The sequence below is a fragment of the Sciurus carolinensis genome, chromosome 13, assembly GCF_902686445.1.
Source record: "Sciurus carolinensis chromosome 13, mSciCar1.2, whole genome shotgun sequence".
Classification (NCBI taxonomy): domain Eukaryota; kingdom Metazoa; phylum Chordata; class Mammalia; order Rodentia; family Sciuridae; genus Sciurus; species Sciurus carolinensis.
The window spans coordinates 7420518-7435467 of NC_062225.1; the positions used below are offsets into that span (position 1 = coordinate 7420518).

Consider the following 14950-nt stretch of genomic DNA (forward strand, 5'->3'; position numbering starts at 1 on the left):
CCATTAGTTGTTTAATAGTAATTTAGTTTACCTCAAAGAATTATTCTCTGCTTTTTGTCTGCCAAGTCACTTTCAGTGTCCATTGCCTTTCTTGCTAGTGATTTCATTTCTTTTTCCACAGTGGTTATGGTTTCCTTCATCAAAGTCATATTTGACATTTGCTCCATACGTTCATCATCAAGCTAACAAGTAGAATGACAAAGTTACTGCTATCACTTAAAAAATTTTTTTTAAAAAGCCTGTGCAGTCTTTCTGCTGAGACATACTCCCTCTGTACAAACTATGCTTTATGGCAAAATTTACTTAATGAGATGATCAAGTCAGACCTAAATGCTGTAGAAGGTTGATTGGATAAGGTACAGTATATCAGGAATAAAAACAAGTCATTGTGCAGCTTTTTTATAAAGACTAATACAAAACATCAGTCTAAATTTTTCAATCTGGTTCAATTTCACTATAGCATGCACCTTTATCTGCAAAAGGATCAAAAAATTACACATATAAAGTAGTATTATAAAAGGAAAATAATTTTCTCCTAATTTCTTTTACTTACTATAACAAACTATAGATAAATTTATAAATATACTCAAACTTGGTAAAAGGAAATCAAATTCTCTTAACTCTGATTTTATAGTCATAACATCTATTTACAGCATCTCAAATTCTTGATATCTTCATATCCAGCAATATTATCTTTAACAAAATAGGGAAATTGAAAAGTTGCTAAATTTCCTGTGAACACATTCTAATAGTTTTTTTTAAATAAAATACTTTGCAACTAACACACAAAAAACTTCATTCACATTTTTAGAAGGAAATAAATAAGTGAAAAAGTGACTGTTTACACTATACATATCACCTTAAGGACTACAAACATTATCTTAGAAAAATAAAAGAACTTCTCTGAACACAGGAAAGAGGAAGGGGAAAAGCCATTGAGGTTATAGTCAAGTGATTTTTCTTTTTTACATTATGAACTGTACACTCCAGCTCCTCAATCCTTTGTTCCAAGTGAGCCTTCTCATTAAATGCTGTCTCTTGAGCAATCTGTTTAAAAAACAGATAAAATAAAGTGCTTTAGTGTCAGTGTTTTTTGTGTTTCACACATGTTCAGATAGATAAACTTCCATACCTTTAGTCTTTCTCTCAGACTGTCTCGCTCTGTGGTCATTCTTCGTAAATCAGTGAAGGCTACATCTCTTTCAGTCTCTACCCGCCGGAGAATAGCATGTGCTGTTGTTGATTTAGGAGACTTACAGGTTTTCATCATTTCTCTTCGAAGTCGGGCAATTTCTTCCTGTGCCTATGATTCAAATACACAGAATTTTTTAAAATAAGTTTTAAACTAGATGTAATATAGCTTATATCTAACTAGTTAAAATGCAAACCTATATTAATATTCATGCAGTAAGAAAATGGTATTTTTATTTTCAAATGAGTTTATACAAATAAATGCAAGTGAATGAATTTAAATAGGAATCTGCTTTATTTGCCAAAATTTAAAATAAAATTAATTTGAATGAAATCATTGCAACAGAAAGTTTTGCTAATATATGTGGTATACTTCATTTATCTGTTTTGTGGAATAAATTTGAATTCAGTATAAATCACACAGAATACTGGTTTAGTGAATATTACCATAGTGTTTCTTTCTCCAAGTGTATATACCACTTCAATCTCCTGGCTACTTTTATTACACTGACAGAAAAGCCCACCAATCCTTCCTGATAGCCCACAATACTCTCTGAACACTTGTTCATGACCTCCAGGTCCCAAATCTATTGCACACCTGAAGATGAGACTTTGCTGTGTAAGTCTCTTTATCTTCTTTCTTCTTCATTGGGATCACTATCTATTCAGTTAGCCTCAAAATCTCAGAGAAAGATAAATTACTTTACAATTTCCATAGCTAAGTCTTCATTAGAAACCCCAGACTTCATTTCCTAAAATGTCTCTTTATAGCTCCTTGACTCAATTACAATTATTTCAACTTGAACAGTGTCCCCTCTACTGATTTTCTCCCCGACCTTTAATCGTGTGCAAGGGTTTCCTTATCTTGAAAACCTATCACTTAATCCTACTGTCCCATTTACCATGCCATATATCTTCTTCCTCTGACACACTTAAAAAAAAAAAAAAAGTACTCTCTCTACCCACTGCCAATTGTTCTTTACCACTCTCTCACACCAGTAATCTGCCTCCCATTCCTGTGGCACCACAGAATTTCAACTAATGTGCTCACCAAATCTCATGACCTTTTCTTAGTGCCTGTTCTTCGCATTTTGGCAACATCTGACATTGTTTTTAATATCCTTCCTCCCCTTGTGCTTATAACACCTTCTACCCTAGTTCTCCATCTTCTTCTCCTTCAAAGTTTCCTCTTTGCCTCGTACACAATATAGTGAGGGCTGGGGGACTTCTTTTTCTCTAGGAAGAGCTTTCACCTTTAGAGACTTCATTTAATGTGAGGCTAAAAACTCACCTCTAAGAAGATGACTTCTAAAGCCACATATCCAGCTCCTGCTCTCTCCCCTCTCCAATCCCACATTCTTACTGACTGATGGCAATTACTACCTGATCATATCACCATGATCTTGCTCCATCTAAAATCACAACTTTCCTCAAACCACCAATGACTTTATTTCTTCTTTTATTATCACAATTCTGTCATTCAAAAGAATTTCAGTTATTTTCATTTGTCCTGCCTTTCTAATCAAATCTCCTCGACTCTTCCTTCAGGTCTCTTCTATCAGTCCCTGTATTTATTTCTACTGATGGCACCCTTAGTTCTTCAATGTCTGTGCATGCACATTGTGACCATCTTGTAAGGACTCCATGGTCTGTCTCTCTCTCCTCTAATTCTCTTAAAGGAGAAATTGTTACATAAAATAAAAATATAGAAAAATTATGATAAGATAATAAAAGGTTGCCATTAGGTTAAAACTGAGATTTGGGGTCATATTTCTCTTGCTTTAAAAATAATAAATGGCACACTGCTTATAAAGCGAAGTATGAGTCCATAATTAGGTCTGTGGGTCAGCCTCTACCACCGAAGTCCAAAAGTGGCAAGCTATATAGAGTTCACAGCCAAATACAGCATGCCTCCTAATTTTAGAGATCAGTGAGCTAAGGAAGTTTTATCTATTTTACTTTTTATTGGTGCAATATAAGAGTGCACAATAGTGGGAGACCTCATGACATATTTGTACATGAAGATAACATAATGTCGTTTTCTTTCCCCAATTTTCCTTTCTCTTTCTTCCTTCCTCCCCCTGATCTCCTGCCTCTGTTTCACTGGTGTCCTTTCTAATTTCATGAGCAATCCCCACCTTTCTTTTCAGTTTTTTTTTTCCTCTAGCTTACACATATGAGAGAAAATACACAACCCTTGACTTTCTGAGTCTGGCTTAATTTCACTTGACATAATGATCTCAAGTTCCATCCATTTTCCTGAAAATGACATATATGCCACAGTCTCTTTATCCAATCATCTGTTGATGGACACCTATGCTGGATCTATAACTTGGCTATTGTGAATTGTGCTACTGTAAACATGGGTGTGCATGTATGGCCATAGTAAACTTACTTCAATTCTATTGAATGAATACCAAGGAATGGTACAGTTGGGTCATATGGTAGTTCCATTCTTAGTCTTTTGAGGAACATCCATACTGATTTCCACAGTGGCTATACTAATTTACAATCCCACCATCAGTGTGTAAATGTTCCTTTTCTCCCACATACTTGCCATTTATTATTATTTGTATTCTTGATGACTGCGATACGAACTGGAGTGAAATAAAATTTCAATGTAGTTTTGATTTGCATTTCCTTGATAGCTAAAGATGTTAAACTTTTCTTCCATATATTCATTGGTCATTTGTATTTCCAAGGAATTTTTTTTACATGTTTAAATGGTTTGGGGGACAAAAGAAGAATTTTTCATAACAGGTAAAAATAACCTGAAATTCACATTTCAGCATCCATAAGGTTTTATTATAATTTCAACTTATTCATTTATGTATCATCTACATCTGCTTTCACCTACAACAGAGTTGAATTGTTGCAATACAGACCACAGGGCCTGAAAAGCTGAAGATATTTACTATCTGGGCCTTTTTAGAAAAAGTTTCCAGACTCCTGCTCTAGTTCAATATTCCTTTCTAGCCTTAAGTGTGCCTTATTCCATTCACAGATACAATCTGCTCTAGTTTTAAGCTGACCTATTTATCTATTGATTTTCCTCTCTTTATCCTTTGCCTTATACCATTCTTTTAGTCTGGAATGTTCCTCCTTGCCTCTTTCAGAATAAAGAAGCTCCATTCATTCTTCAGGGTTCAAATTCCACATCTTCTAACAAAGATTTCCTTGATCACCCTAACTAAAATGCTCACTTCTTTTATTTCCTAAAACATCCTCAAGATCAAGTATCCCATAGAAACAACAAAAGTAAACACTATATACTTTATCTCCCTGACAACTGTGCAGATTTACAGAAATTTTTTTCTATCCCTTAGAGTATAACCCTAGAACCCTGCACATAGTAACTAACAGAGATTATGTTCTGACTTATGAGATTAAACATTTTGGGGTTAAAAAAAAGCCATTTGATTAATAAAAGCCATGCACTTTAAAGCTAGAAAACAAACTACAAGGTGATTTTACTCTCTGAAATTATATGGCAGTTTCCAAAGTGAAATATTAGTGTATTTTAAATATTCAAATCCTGATCTTTTACCTTGAATTCAGCACATCCTATCATTATACACTTTCCTCATGTCCCTTTTTTTTTTTTTTTTTTTTTTTTGTGGGGCTGGTGATTGAACACCTGGGTCCCATGCATACTAGGCAAGTGTTTTTACCCCTGAGCTACATCCCCAACCCCTAGCCTCATTTCTTAAACCAAAAATCAGACTATTTTTACACATGTATATTATCTTTTAGAGGATATAGGTATATGAGTACTCATACGCTATTAAACTAGAAGTATATTACCATTCATTAATAATATCTTAAGAACAAACATATTCTCAAAAATTGGTTAAATTAATTGGATTGGCAGGTCTAAGCACTTCACAGAACTTAAAGAATTAAATACCTCTAAAAGCAAATGTTATTACTTATAAAATTTGTTCATTTATAAATAAGTTTACCTGTTCATAAAGAAGGAAGGTCTTGTCTCTCTCAGATGTAAGAACCTTGACATTACCCTGAATTTCTGCCAAATGACGCTCATATTTTTCCAGCATGCATTTGAGTTCTTCACGATCTCTTGTTGTCTTCAAAAGCTCTACATCACAGTTTGCACCCTAAAATTATACAGAACGTGAGGTTCTTCTTTCATATGTTGTACTAATAAAAAGCTGCTGCCGATGACAGTACACAATTTCTACTTATGAAAACGTGATTATACAACGAAATAGTGAAGAATAAATAACAAAAGTCACCTCCCTTTTCCAAAAGTTTCACCCAAAATTTCTCCAAATTTGTCTGATTACCTCCAAACCACCACTTATAATAGGAATAAAGAACCAATATTGTTCTCCACTCTGACCTTGAAGAACCTTTTCTCCCAATCTCTGTGATACAGTAATTCATGCCAAATCCAAATGAATTATTTCCAGATTAGGTAAATCAAAGAATAAAAGTCAGTGTTTGAGCAACAAACTTCAAAATATTTATAAGTTTCCAACTTACCCGAGAAGATGGAGACAGGCGTCTTGGACTTTTAGATCTACTTCTGAGCATTTTTCTCAAATTCTGAGCTTCACTTTTGTAGTAATCTCTGTCTGCTTCTAAAGTCTTTACAAAGGAATCAAGTCTAGAAGGAGATTTATTTTGTGCTTTTTCAGTCTCTAAAATTATCTTGCCAAGGAGGAAAAAATTAGGCAATTATTTAAAGCTAAACTATAGCATACTTTTCTAAAGGAAAACAAATAGGTTTTTAAAATATTAAACTTGGTATTTTTTAATTTCTTTAATATTTTCATTAGCTGTTGATGACCTTTATTTATTTATCTGTATTTGGTGCTGAGAATCGAACCCAGTGCCTCACACATGCTAGGCAAGGGCTCTACCACTGAGCCACAATCCCAGCCCCTAAATATGTCATTTGAAAAAATAGAACATTTAAAAAACTATTCACCAATAGTTTTAAAAAGCAATTATATAGTTTTATTTTTCACCATTACTGGATGGGCTATATTTTTATTTGACTAAAAGCACCCCTAATTTTGAAGAAAAAATGGTAACAAAAAAGACAGATGTGAAGAATATCCACAAACCTAATATAAGTTTTAGAAATGGAATTCATTTGCTTTAGAAAAATCTACATGCTACTCTTAAAACAGTGGTTAGTGTCTAAGTTGTTCAATAATTGTTCAATGAATGAATAAATTAAATGGATGCTGAATATAACATATTTTCAAGTGTATTTCCCTGAATTCTGATTTACTTTAATATATTTAGAAATTTTATAATATTTTCACCTTTTTCATCAATACATTCTTGGGAGAAAATTATGTATTTTATATAATTTTTGATGTTTTAAAAGATAAGATTAAAATATTTAAATGGAGCAATTTCATTTCATTTTGTTAAATAAATCAAACATAACACTTTGGATTAAGAAACAATTTATGTTTTAAAAATATTTATTACCAAAGGCAATAAAATTTAATGTGTAGAAAAGTTCATCTTATATTTTGAAAATTAAAATTTTCAGTGCAATCATTTTAATCAAAAAACAGTAAAAGTCATTAGTAAAAATCAACCAAGAGTTGTTCTCTCTCTTTAAGAGAGAAAGTAGTAATGAAATGGAGCAAGAAAAGCATCCCTCTTTGAGATGGGGATACTCCTGTGGCCCAGTAGTAGGTGCTGATTTTTGAGAGAAAAAAAAAAAATCTTATTGCGCACAAAAGGCATGAGAGCCAAACAGGTGTACAATTATTTTTGTAGCTTACTTAACTGGATAAAAATGATTCCTTAACATATATTTTTTTAAAAATGTACTTACAGATCTAAGCCTTTTTATTGTATCTTCTAATACTATTATATTATTTTGCTGGCAAATGAGTTCAATCTGTAAAATTAGAAATAATTCATGTTAAACATACTTAAGCTGGTTCAACTGAGCATCGAAAGAGCATCAAAAAAAAACCCCCAACAACAACAGGAATTCACTTAAAAATAAAAGCAGTGAATATTTTTTAAGAAAGGTAAACCACCCCTGTATTTACCAACCTTCAATGGTAAAAGAACCTAGGATGAAATTTAGTAGTTCCTTTAAATCACCCAATGTTTTATGTAAAATAATAATTGATTATATTTTACCAAATTATTCCCCATGAACTAGAACAAAATGTTATTACTAGTTGTAATTCTGAAGATAATAAGAAGTCTATAAAGAATGACTGGAAAAAAGTTTTCTCAAATTACACCATTTAGAAAAGTCTGCCTTCTCAGAACTACTTTAATAGCTTAGTTCAATCCAATCCACAAAATATTTTTTGTATCACACTTATGACATTGAACCTACCAAGTCTTACAGCATTGCCACCTGTAGTCCTGTATGTAGCATGTCTACACTGTATGTTCCTAAAGAATGACCAGTTTTTATGCAAAGCGATAAAAGTTATCCACTGAAGTTGGCCTGTTAGTTTAATGAATATATTTCTCAATTCATCAACTTTCCCCACAATATTCTCAACTACAGTGTGTCCTGATCTTGCCTGCTGTTATGATTTGGACCCTAAATTTCCCCAAAGGCTCATGTGTTGAAGGCTTGCTTCCCCGTGCTATTGGGAGGTGGTGGAGATTTCAGGAGTTAAGCCTGGTGCAGGGGAGTGGGGTCACTGGGGCATGCTGCTAAAGGGTATGTAAGGATCCTGGCCCTTTCTCTCTCTGCTTCCTGGTTGCCATGAGATGAGCAGTTTTCCTCTGCCACAAACTTCTGCCATGATAAGTCACCTCACAATAGGTCCAAAAGCAATAGGTCAAGCTGCCATGGACTGAAATCTCTGAAACTTTAAGCCAAAGAAACATTTCCTCCTTTTAAATTTATTTTTCTCAGATATTTTGTTAGCAACAGAAAGCTCACTCACACACCCCCTATATTTTAAATTTTGATTTTCTGGAATTATTGTTCTTCATTTATTCTTTTTTTTTTTTTTTTCCTGAGGTACCGGGGATCGAACCCAGGGCCTTGTGCTTGCAAGGCAAGCACCCTACCAACTGAGCTATCTCCCCAGCCCTCTTCATTTAATCTTGATACCAAAATTCTCGTCTAAGATTTTTCTGGCACTCATATTTAAATTAATGAAATACTAAGAGATCCTATTACTTGGAACTTATAGTTTAGATAAGCTTGTGTATAGTTTTTAATGTAAAATTCCTAATGTTTTAATTTATATTACTACAAAGACACTAAAAAAGACATGGGTCTAGGAAGAATAATGTGTAAAAATTTTCATTCTAAATTAAGTATAAAAACTCAGCAAAACAGAATATGTAGTATGACACTTTCCCATAAAAAATAAATTTATATACACCCATCCTAAAATATAGATAAGATAGGGTAAGATATAACCAATAACATAGAAATAAAAGAAGACAGATTATCTCTAGGTCTTAGCAAGTTGTGACAAGGGCAGATTATTATCTTCATTATACTCTTCTATGTGCACTTAAATTCTTATAATAAACATGTACTGTGGGAAGCCGTCCTTATTTAGCAGAATCAGATTAGGCTGAGCCATACCATGCACAGGCCTGGCTTCTAGGAACTGCTGGGAAGCATGTGGCGCTGCCTGGGAGTGGTTCCCTGTTTCCTTCTGGAATTTTCCCCCTAGAGGATGGCTTCCCTAACTCCACCCTATCCTGTCCATCACAGAAGAAGCTCCGCCTAGTCCCACCCACTTTACCTGTGTGTTATAAATAAAGGAGAGCTGAGCGACTCCATGTTGCTCTAAGAGGGCACAGTTGGTCAGCCATGCCCCTCACATAAAAGGAGTATTGACTCTTGTGTGTTTACTGAGTAGATAAGTTTTTTGGGTAACAGAAAAACTGCCAACATCCTCCTCCAGCATCAACCCTTTTCTCCCCCACACTGGATGTAGCAGAGAGGACCCCCATAATGTACTACTATCATTTTTGGTTTTGCAGTACTGGGATCTACGCAGGGCATCACACATCCTAGGCAAGCACTCTACTGCTAAGTCACATCCCAAGCCCATACTTTCATTATAATGATTAAAAAATGTTGATTCCATTCTGAAAAACTAAATTATAACTAGTCCAGTGTTTTTACTTATTTGACAATTATTTAATTACTACCTACTAACTATCTGATACTGTAATATGTGCTGAATAAAATAGACAAAAATCTCTGCCCTTGTGGAGTTTATACTCTAGTCAAAAAGAAAAAAAAAAAAAAAACCAAGCTAAGCATGGTGGAACATGACTGTAACCCCAACTACTTGGAAGGCTAAGCCAGGAGGATCCAAGTTCAAGGCCAGCCTAGGCAACTTATCAAGGCCTTATCTCAAAAGAAAAAAATAAAAGAGCTGGGAATCTAAAGCGCCCCTGGATTCAATCCCCAGTACTGAAAATAAAAGAAAGAAAAAAGACAACAATCAAAATATATGTCAGGTAGTAATTGTGTCACTCACAAAATAGACCATAAGCACTCATGTATCTGTTCTAGGCACTTAAACAAGTTTAAAAAAAAAAGAAAAGTGAAGATCCCTGCCTTGGCGCATCTAACATTCCTGCCGGGATAAACACTTTTTTAAAACATAATGAATAAATTACATAGTACACTATCAAAATAACAGTAAAGTTAAAGATATGGAAGTGTTTATGGAAGAATAGGCTTGAATGGTAAATAGGGTGATAAGGGAGTCTTCGTTAAAAGGTGACCTTTGGATAGGGATTTAAAGGAGGGAGTCAACCATATGAAAACCTAAAAGAAAATTTCCAGACAAAAAGTACAGCTATATAGCAAAGATACTAAGGAAAAAGAATGGCTAGCAAGTTCCAATGAACAGTTAGGAGACCAGTGTGGCTGAAGCAAAGAGGAAAGAAGTGGAAAAGAGGTACAGAGAAAAATTAGGGGAGAGAGAAGTGGGGAGTGTGTACGAGTATATGGTAGGGGAAGTGGGACAAACATAGGCTTTATATAATGTCTTCCACATGACAGGCTCTACAACAATTTTTGATTAATTGAAACACATACAAAAGCAACAGTAATGACAAGGGTGTCAGAGATTGTGTTTTACAGTTGTCTCTATGTCAATTAAAAACAAAAACTAATAATAGTAAAATTGCAATTCTGCTTCTTCACATTTTAAGAACTCATTTCAATTACCTGGGAAACACTGTGCTAAGTTATTAATGGTAAACAACTCAAGAGGATAAAGGGAGGCAGTTGTGGTGATCTTAAATGTATATTCCTTTCTTTGAAAAAGTAAAGTCTAATTTCCCTCCCCTTGAGTGTGTAATATATTTAACTACTCACTTTCAGTGAAGAGAATATGATGGAAGTGATGAAATACTAATTTTTAGACTGGGTCATAATAGGCAGTGCAGATTCCTCTCTCTCTCTCTCTCTCTCTCCTGGATCACTGGCTAGGGAAGGGGTGGGCAACTGTCACATAGAACAAGTCAAGCAACCCTACAGAGAGGTCCACTTGGCAAGGAACAGAGGCCTCCTACCATCAGTCCACAGTCATCTGAGTGAGCCATCTTAGAAGCTAATTCTCCAGGACTAGTCAAGTCATGACCACAACTCAGCCACCATCTTAATGACAATTTCCTGAGAAATTGTGAACCAGAATTGCCCAGTTAAGTCAGCCCTGAATTCCTAGCACATGGAACCTAAAATATAAATGCTTGCTGTTTGAAGTCATTAAGGTTTAGAAATAATTTGTTACAAAGCAATAGATAAAACAATACTCAAAACATGTTAATGAAAGAGGTTACTCTGTTGATCTTTAAAAATATGACTAAAAGTAAACTCTTCCCAGTAAATAAATACTATATCAATTCCAGACAAACTAACAGCAGCTTTACCCTCAGACCCTACTTCCGAGTATTTATAGCAAAATCTCCAATGCTATAGGAACCCAAACATTCTTTGTCAGCAAATTAGAAATTCTTGTTTCAAGCTGTCTTACAAAATGTGCAAGGAATCTCTGCCCAGTAATTATACACCTAAACATCACACCGACCGACTTAGAGATGGTAAAAACACGTGTTAACTGTTCATATCCCCAGTGTTGGGCATGCATCTCCTAATCCCCATTCTACCTGGAACATTCATTTACTGAGGCTGGAGAGGTCCTCATTTCAGAGCATTCTACCAGTCCAAAGCATCTCTTTCCATTTTGTCCTGTATTAAAGTTTCCCACATCTTCCCTGCAGCAGCAATACTATCTCTAAGACTGTTTCCCAGTTCTTCTGTGAAATGTTGGATAGCTTTCCACTTCTCAAATACCTCCAACATTCCAGAAATACTCTTTTCTGAGCCAGGCAAAATTTCCATTCATGAGTTTAATATTTTAAGTAAATCCTAGCTCTTATACTTTAGATATTTTCCATTCCTAAAATTTTCCCTTTTAAAAGCAGAGATTTCAGACTGACACAGTTCTTGCCCTCTCTCTAGAATACAGACCCTCAATAACCCTTTGAACTGATGACTTTTAAAAAGGGCACTCTCATTGTTGGAATCCAGTCAAACTAAGCTTCCCTCAGTCATGGAAATAATGTAGTTTGTTTTTAATCTGAAGAAACTTTTAATTTGAAAAAACTTAAGTTGGGTAATTTTTATACATAGAAAGACCGAACTCAAATTTACCATTACACTGTGAATGAAGGATAACTATTCTTAAAGAAAGTAATAGACAAACTAAAGGTCTGTTATTGAGAAATGCTAAAATATTCAAACTACTTTAAAATGTCCTTCAAATACTTTATCAGCACCCATTAGAAGGCAAATTATTCACAAGGTGAAGACAAACCATTCTTATCTACCTACTCTTTAAGTAGTTCTTCTAAGGACTTCTTCAGGCAACATTCTGATGAGTGTGCCCTTACATTAAAGTAATAAACTTTATACTTAATAGTCCATTATTTGACTTTTCATTGATTTAGACTTATCTTACTCAATCTAAGTAAAGATTGCACAAAAACACACAAGCCTAGAGTTCAACTGGGCTCATATATTTCAAATTACTCTAGCAACTAACACCTCATTAACATGTTCAGTCTGATCATTTAATGAATTACACACTTTATTATATGCTACAGACTCTTGGTATGTTAAAATGATATTAAGGAATAACATGTATTAATAAATTGCTTTGGGAAATTACCTTATTATATACACAATTTTCTAATTTGGTGATAAATAAAATCCAGATAAGCACAATATCACACATTGTCATTTCAAAGTTCATTGGGTTGTGTCTTGCTTTTAAGCCATTAGGCAGCAAGAAAAATGAAACTCTTCATTTTATAATTATTTTTAAATCCCTGGTTTCTAAATTTTATGGTAGAAATAAAATGTTTACCAAAATACCATAAAGTTACAATAACTAAAATAATATGGTAATGGCACAGAAAAAGGAAAATGAATTTCAGATTCCAAATAGTTCAGAAACACATCCACAAACATAGTTCATGGTCAAAATGGTACTTCAGATCAGTGGGGAAAGAAAGAACCAACACGCCGTACCTCATACTAGAACAAAATGAAATTCAAGAGACAGTAAAAATTTTAAAAAGACCGTAGAAAGTATTAAAACGAGAGATGACAAGGTCTTCCCAAATCAAAGCCACAACTCAGAAGTCAATCAAGAATGGATGAGCAAGTTTAATTGCAGAGAAATTTAAATTTGGGTAAAATCCCTTCTGTAAAGTATGTAATAAATGTTAAACATGTAAATAGATGGAAATAGACCTATCTATTTGTGGATTTTTCTGCAGAGAAAAAGGATTGGGGAGGGAGAACAACACTCTATTTTCAGAATGTTCCTGTTACTTTGAAATTTTTACAATGACTGCATATTTCTTAGAAAAGTTCTTGAACAAAAATGTTTAAATGAAATAAATGTGAGAAACAATATAATTTAGCTCTTCAGAGAGACATTTAAATATAATGTCGAATCTAAAAAGCTTTCAAATGATAGAATGTCATTTTTCCATTACATTTAATAATTACATGCTTAAAGTAGAATTAAGACCCCATCAGTGGTAAATCTAGTAGTACCTTCGCTCCTTCAAGTTCCTTATCGGCGGTATCCACCACTAAATTCTTCTCTTTTTCTAGTTGCTCTGCTAGTTGGTCAATTTTAATCAGTTCTTTGCAAAGATGCTCATTGTGGCTGGTTAAATCGTCTACTTGACTGCTTACCACTTCCTTACTATCCAAGAGTTTTCTAACGTATTCTTCCAAGCCATGATTTGTCTGTTTGAGGTCTTGAATCTGTTACAATTAGAAAGAAAATAATCACATTAAAATTTTTCTTTAGCTTCCTTCTGAGGAAAGCAACTAGGTGACAACGGAATCAGAAAGGGAGATCTGCTGATCTAACTGTATAACTCTTGTGTCATGCAAATGTATTACCCATTTAAAACAAGTATTAAGTGAAAATTTTAAAAGTTTTATCATTTATTGTGGTGCTGGGTGCTGGGGATCAAGCCCAGGGCCCTCATGCATACTAGGCACATCTAGTCACATCTCCAGACCAAAATTTTTAAAAATATTTAAGCTGTATCTTTTTCTTTTCTTTGTATTTATTTATTTACTTATTTTTGCAGTCCTGGGGATAGAACCCAGGACCTTGTGCATGCCTACCACTGATCTCCATTCCCAGTCCTAAGCTATATATCTTTCAAAACAACTTATAGTTCATTAAAGGACTTGAATACTACTGATGTTTAACAAACCACTCAAAAAGAGTCAAACATTTATATGTGTAATAAAGAAACAAGTCTTGAAACTAATTTAAATAAATAATATCATTAAGAGTTCTTTGGAATTAAATTTCTAGTTACTGTTATCAAAACATGTTAACTCTTTAGAAAAGTCCTTTTGAACATAGTAACTTACTTGACTAAGCTAAATACCAAATCAATCAAGTGTCTGCTGACTAATATGGAGGACCACAGCTTTCCTTCCCAGCCCACTATCAAACCATCAACGGATGAAGAAAAGGGGCTTTTCTATCACGAAGGTATCCAAATGCCTTTAAAGGAAAAAAAACATATTAGATCCACTGAACAGTTATGTCAGGAATTATACAATATATTCCAAAGATACACAAATAGATTAGATGCCTTCCCTCAGAGAATTTTTGTTTACTGAAGGAAATATGTTAAGTACAATAACAAATATTTATGAAACAAAATAGTGGCCCAAATACTTTTCCATAGTCTTTGTCTCTTGTATATTTAACAAATTTCCCCCCCTATGGTACTGGGGATTAAACCCAGGGACTCTACTATGCTTAGGCAAGTGTTCTACCACTGAACTGCATGCCCAGCCTTTTTAAATTTTTATTTTGAAACAGGATCTTTCTTGCTAAGTTGCCCAGGCTGGTCTCGAACTTGTGATCCTCCTGCCTCAGCCTCCCAAGTAGATGCAATTATAGGCATGTGCCACTGCACCCAGCTCTTTAACAGTCAGTCATTTATTGAGCACCTACTATGTTCAAGACACAGTGTTAGTGTCCTATAAAAGATGTAAGAACACAGAAACAAGTCAGAAGAAATAGTCTAACTCTTCGGGGAGCATCTAACAATGCTAAATCTCCAACCTCTTAATTCTTACATTAGTCTTGCCCTAACCATAATCTTCTCAAATAACTATAGAGGTATCTTCTTTCAGACCATAAACAACAACAGCTTACTTTAAAAATATAAAATTTATAATTTGCCACTATATATCAAG

The 14950-nt window shown here is 34.2% G+C and overlaps 1 protein-coding gene across 1 annotated transcript in view; it reads right to left on the bottom strand.

The window, feature by feature from the left end:
* The window catches only part of Tsga10 (testis specific 10), a 109311-nt gene that overhangs the window by 77462 nt on the left and 16899 nt on the right, over positions 1 to 14950 (bottom strand). Inside the window, 8 exon segments of the mRNA XM_047522211.1 lie at positions 32 to 68; positions 71 to 182; positions 970 to 1047; positions 1133 to 1303; positions 5154 to 5309; positions 5698 to 5865; positions 7016 to 7081; positions 13268 to 13483. Of these exon segments, the coding sequence (XP_047378167.1) occupies positions 32 to 68; positions 71 to 182; positions 970 to 1047; positions 1133 to 1303; positions 5154 to 5309; positions 5698 to 5865; positions 7016 to 7081; positions 13268 to 13483 (1004 nt within the window).